Source organism: Fukomys damarensis, unplaced genomic scaffold (assembly GCF_012274545.1).
Source record: "Fukomys damarensis isolate Sample0158 unplaced genomic scaffold, DMR_v1.0_HiC HiC_scaffold_13, whole genome shotgun sequence".
Classification (NCBI taxonomy): Eukaryota; Metazoa; Chordata; class Mammalia; order Rodentia; family Bathyergidae; genus Fukomys; species Fukomys damarensis.
Window position 1 is genome coordinate 37305366 of NW_022900925.1, and position 930 is coordinate 37306295.

Below are 930 nucleotides of genomic sequence, written 5' to 3' on the forward strand. Positions count from 1 at the left end.
TGGATCTCTGCTTGATCACTTTGAGCTTTCATTGTGCTCATGTTCATTTTCAAAGTCACATTTCCTTCCAGATACAAACATCCAGTTGCACTGTCTCTGCAGTTACTACGAACTGCTCTCATTGACGCGTGATATCAAGAGGAAGATGTTTCAGAGAACATTATCTACAGTCTTTCAGAAATAATTTTTTTCCAAATTTATCCATGAATTTCTTCCACGTTGTCTGAGAACGTAAGAGACTGCTCATGAAAACTAGGCTGGTTGATACATGTAGCTTAATCTTGACTGAAAATGACAAAACTCTGCGCCTGTCCTTCAAGTGTGGGTGAAATGCAATTGTCCAGAGAGAGTAAAAAAAATCATAGAGAGGAATACAATCACACTGAGTTCTCTGTGCAGGAAAATGATGGTTTATTTGGCATAGAGATATAACACAGGAAGAATGGATGATTAAGAATTATAAAAGAGAACGTTCAATTAAGACAGACACTATAAAAATCTGTAAGGTAGTAATAAAATCAAACTGTGGATCCTTAACCTTGATGACTAAGCACTCACAAGTTTTTAAAGAAGAGACGTTGGAAAGAATTGGTCAGGCTAGTACAACAGCGGGCATATTCCAAGCATTTTCCCACTGGGAAGGAGAGACATAGCCACCTGGGAAATTGGACCGAGGTCAGAATGTGCTTGTAAGACCCAACTCAGCTGAGCACCATTTAGCCTTTCAAATGTCCTAATGTCCACATAAGGTCCGTGTCAGTGGGGCGAGGGGAGGAGGTGGGCGCAGGACAGGGGCTCAGCAGCAGGGGATGGCGCAGCACATGGGGCGGGGGCAGGTGGAGATGACGCAGGTGGGGCGGTAGCAAGAGGTGTGGCAGGACACCTGGCCACACACGGGGCGCAGGCAGCAGGACCAGCAGCGGCGGCAGC

The 930-nt window shown here is 45.3% G+C and overlaps 1 protein-coding gene across 2 annotated transcripts in view; it reads right to left on the reverse strand.

Moving 5' to 3' along the window:
* Positions 1 to 769: 769 nt before the first annotated feature.
* LOC104855977 (keratin-associated protein 4-6-like) overlaps positions 770 to 930 on the reverse strand; it is a 13230-nt gene continuing 13069 nt past the window's right edge. For both annotated transcript variants that reach the window (XM_033763041.1, XM_010615066.1), the window contains exon 2: positions 770 to 930. This exon is cut by the window's right edge. In XM_033763041.1, coding sequence (XP_033618932.1) covers positions 797 to 930 — 134 coding nt within the window. In that variant the 3' untranslated portion in view covers positions 770 to 796.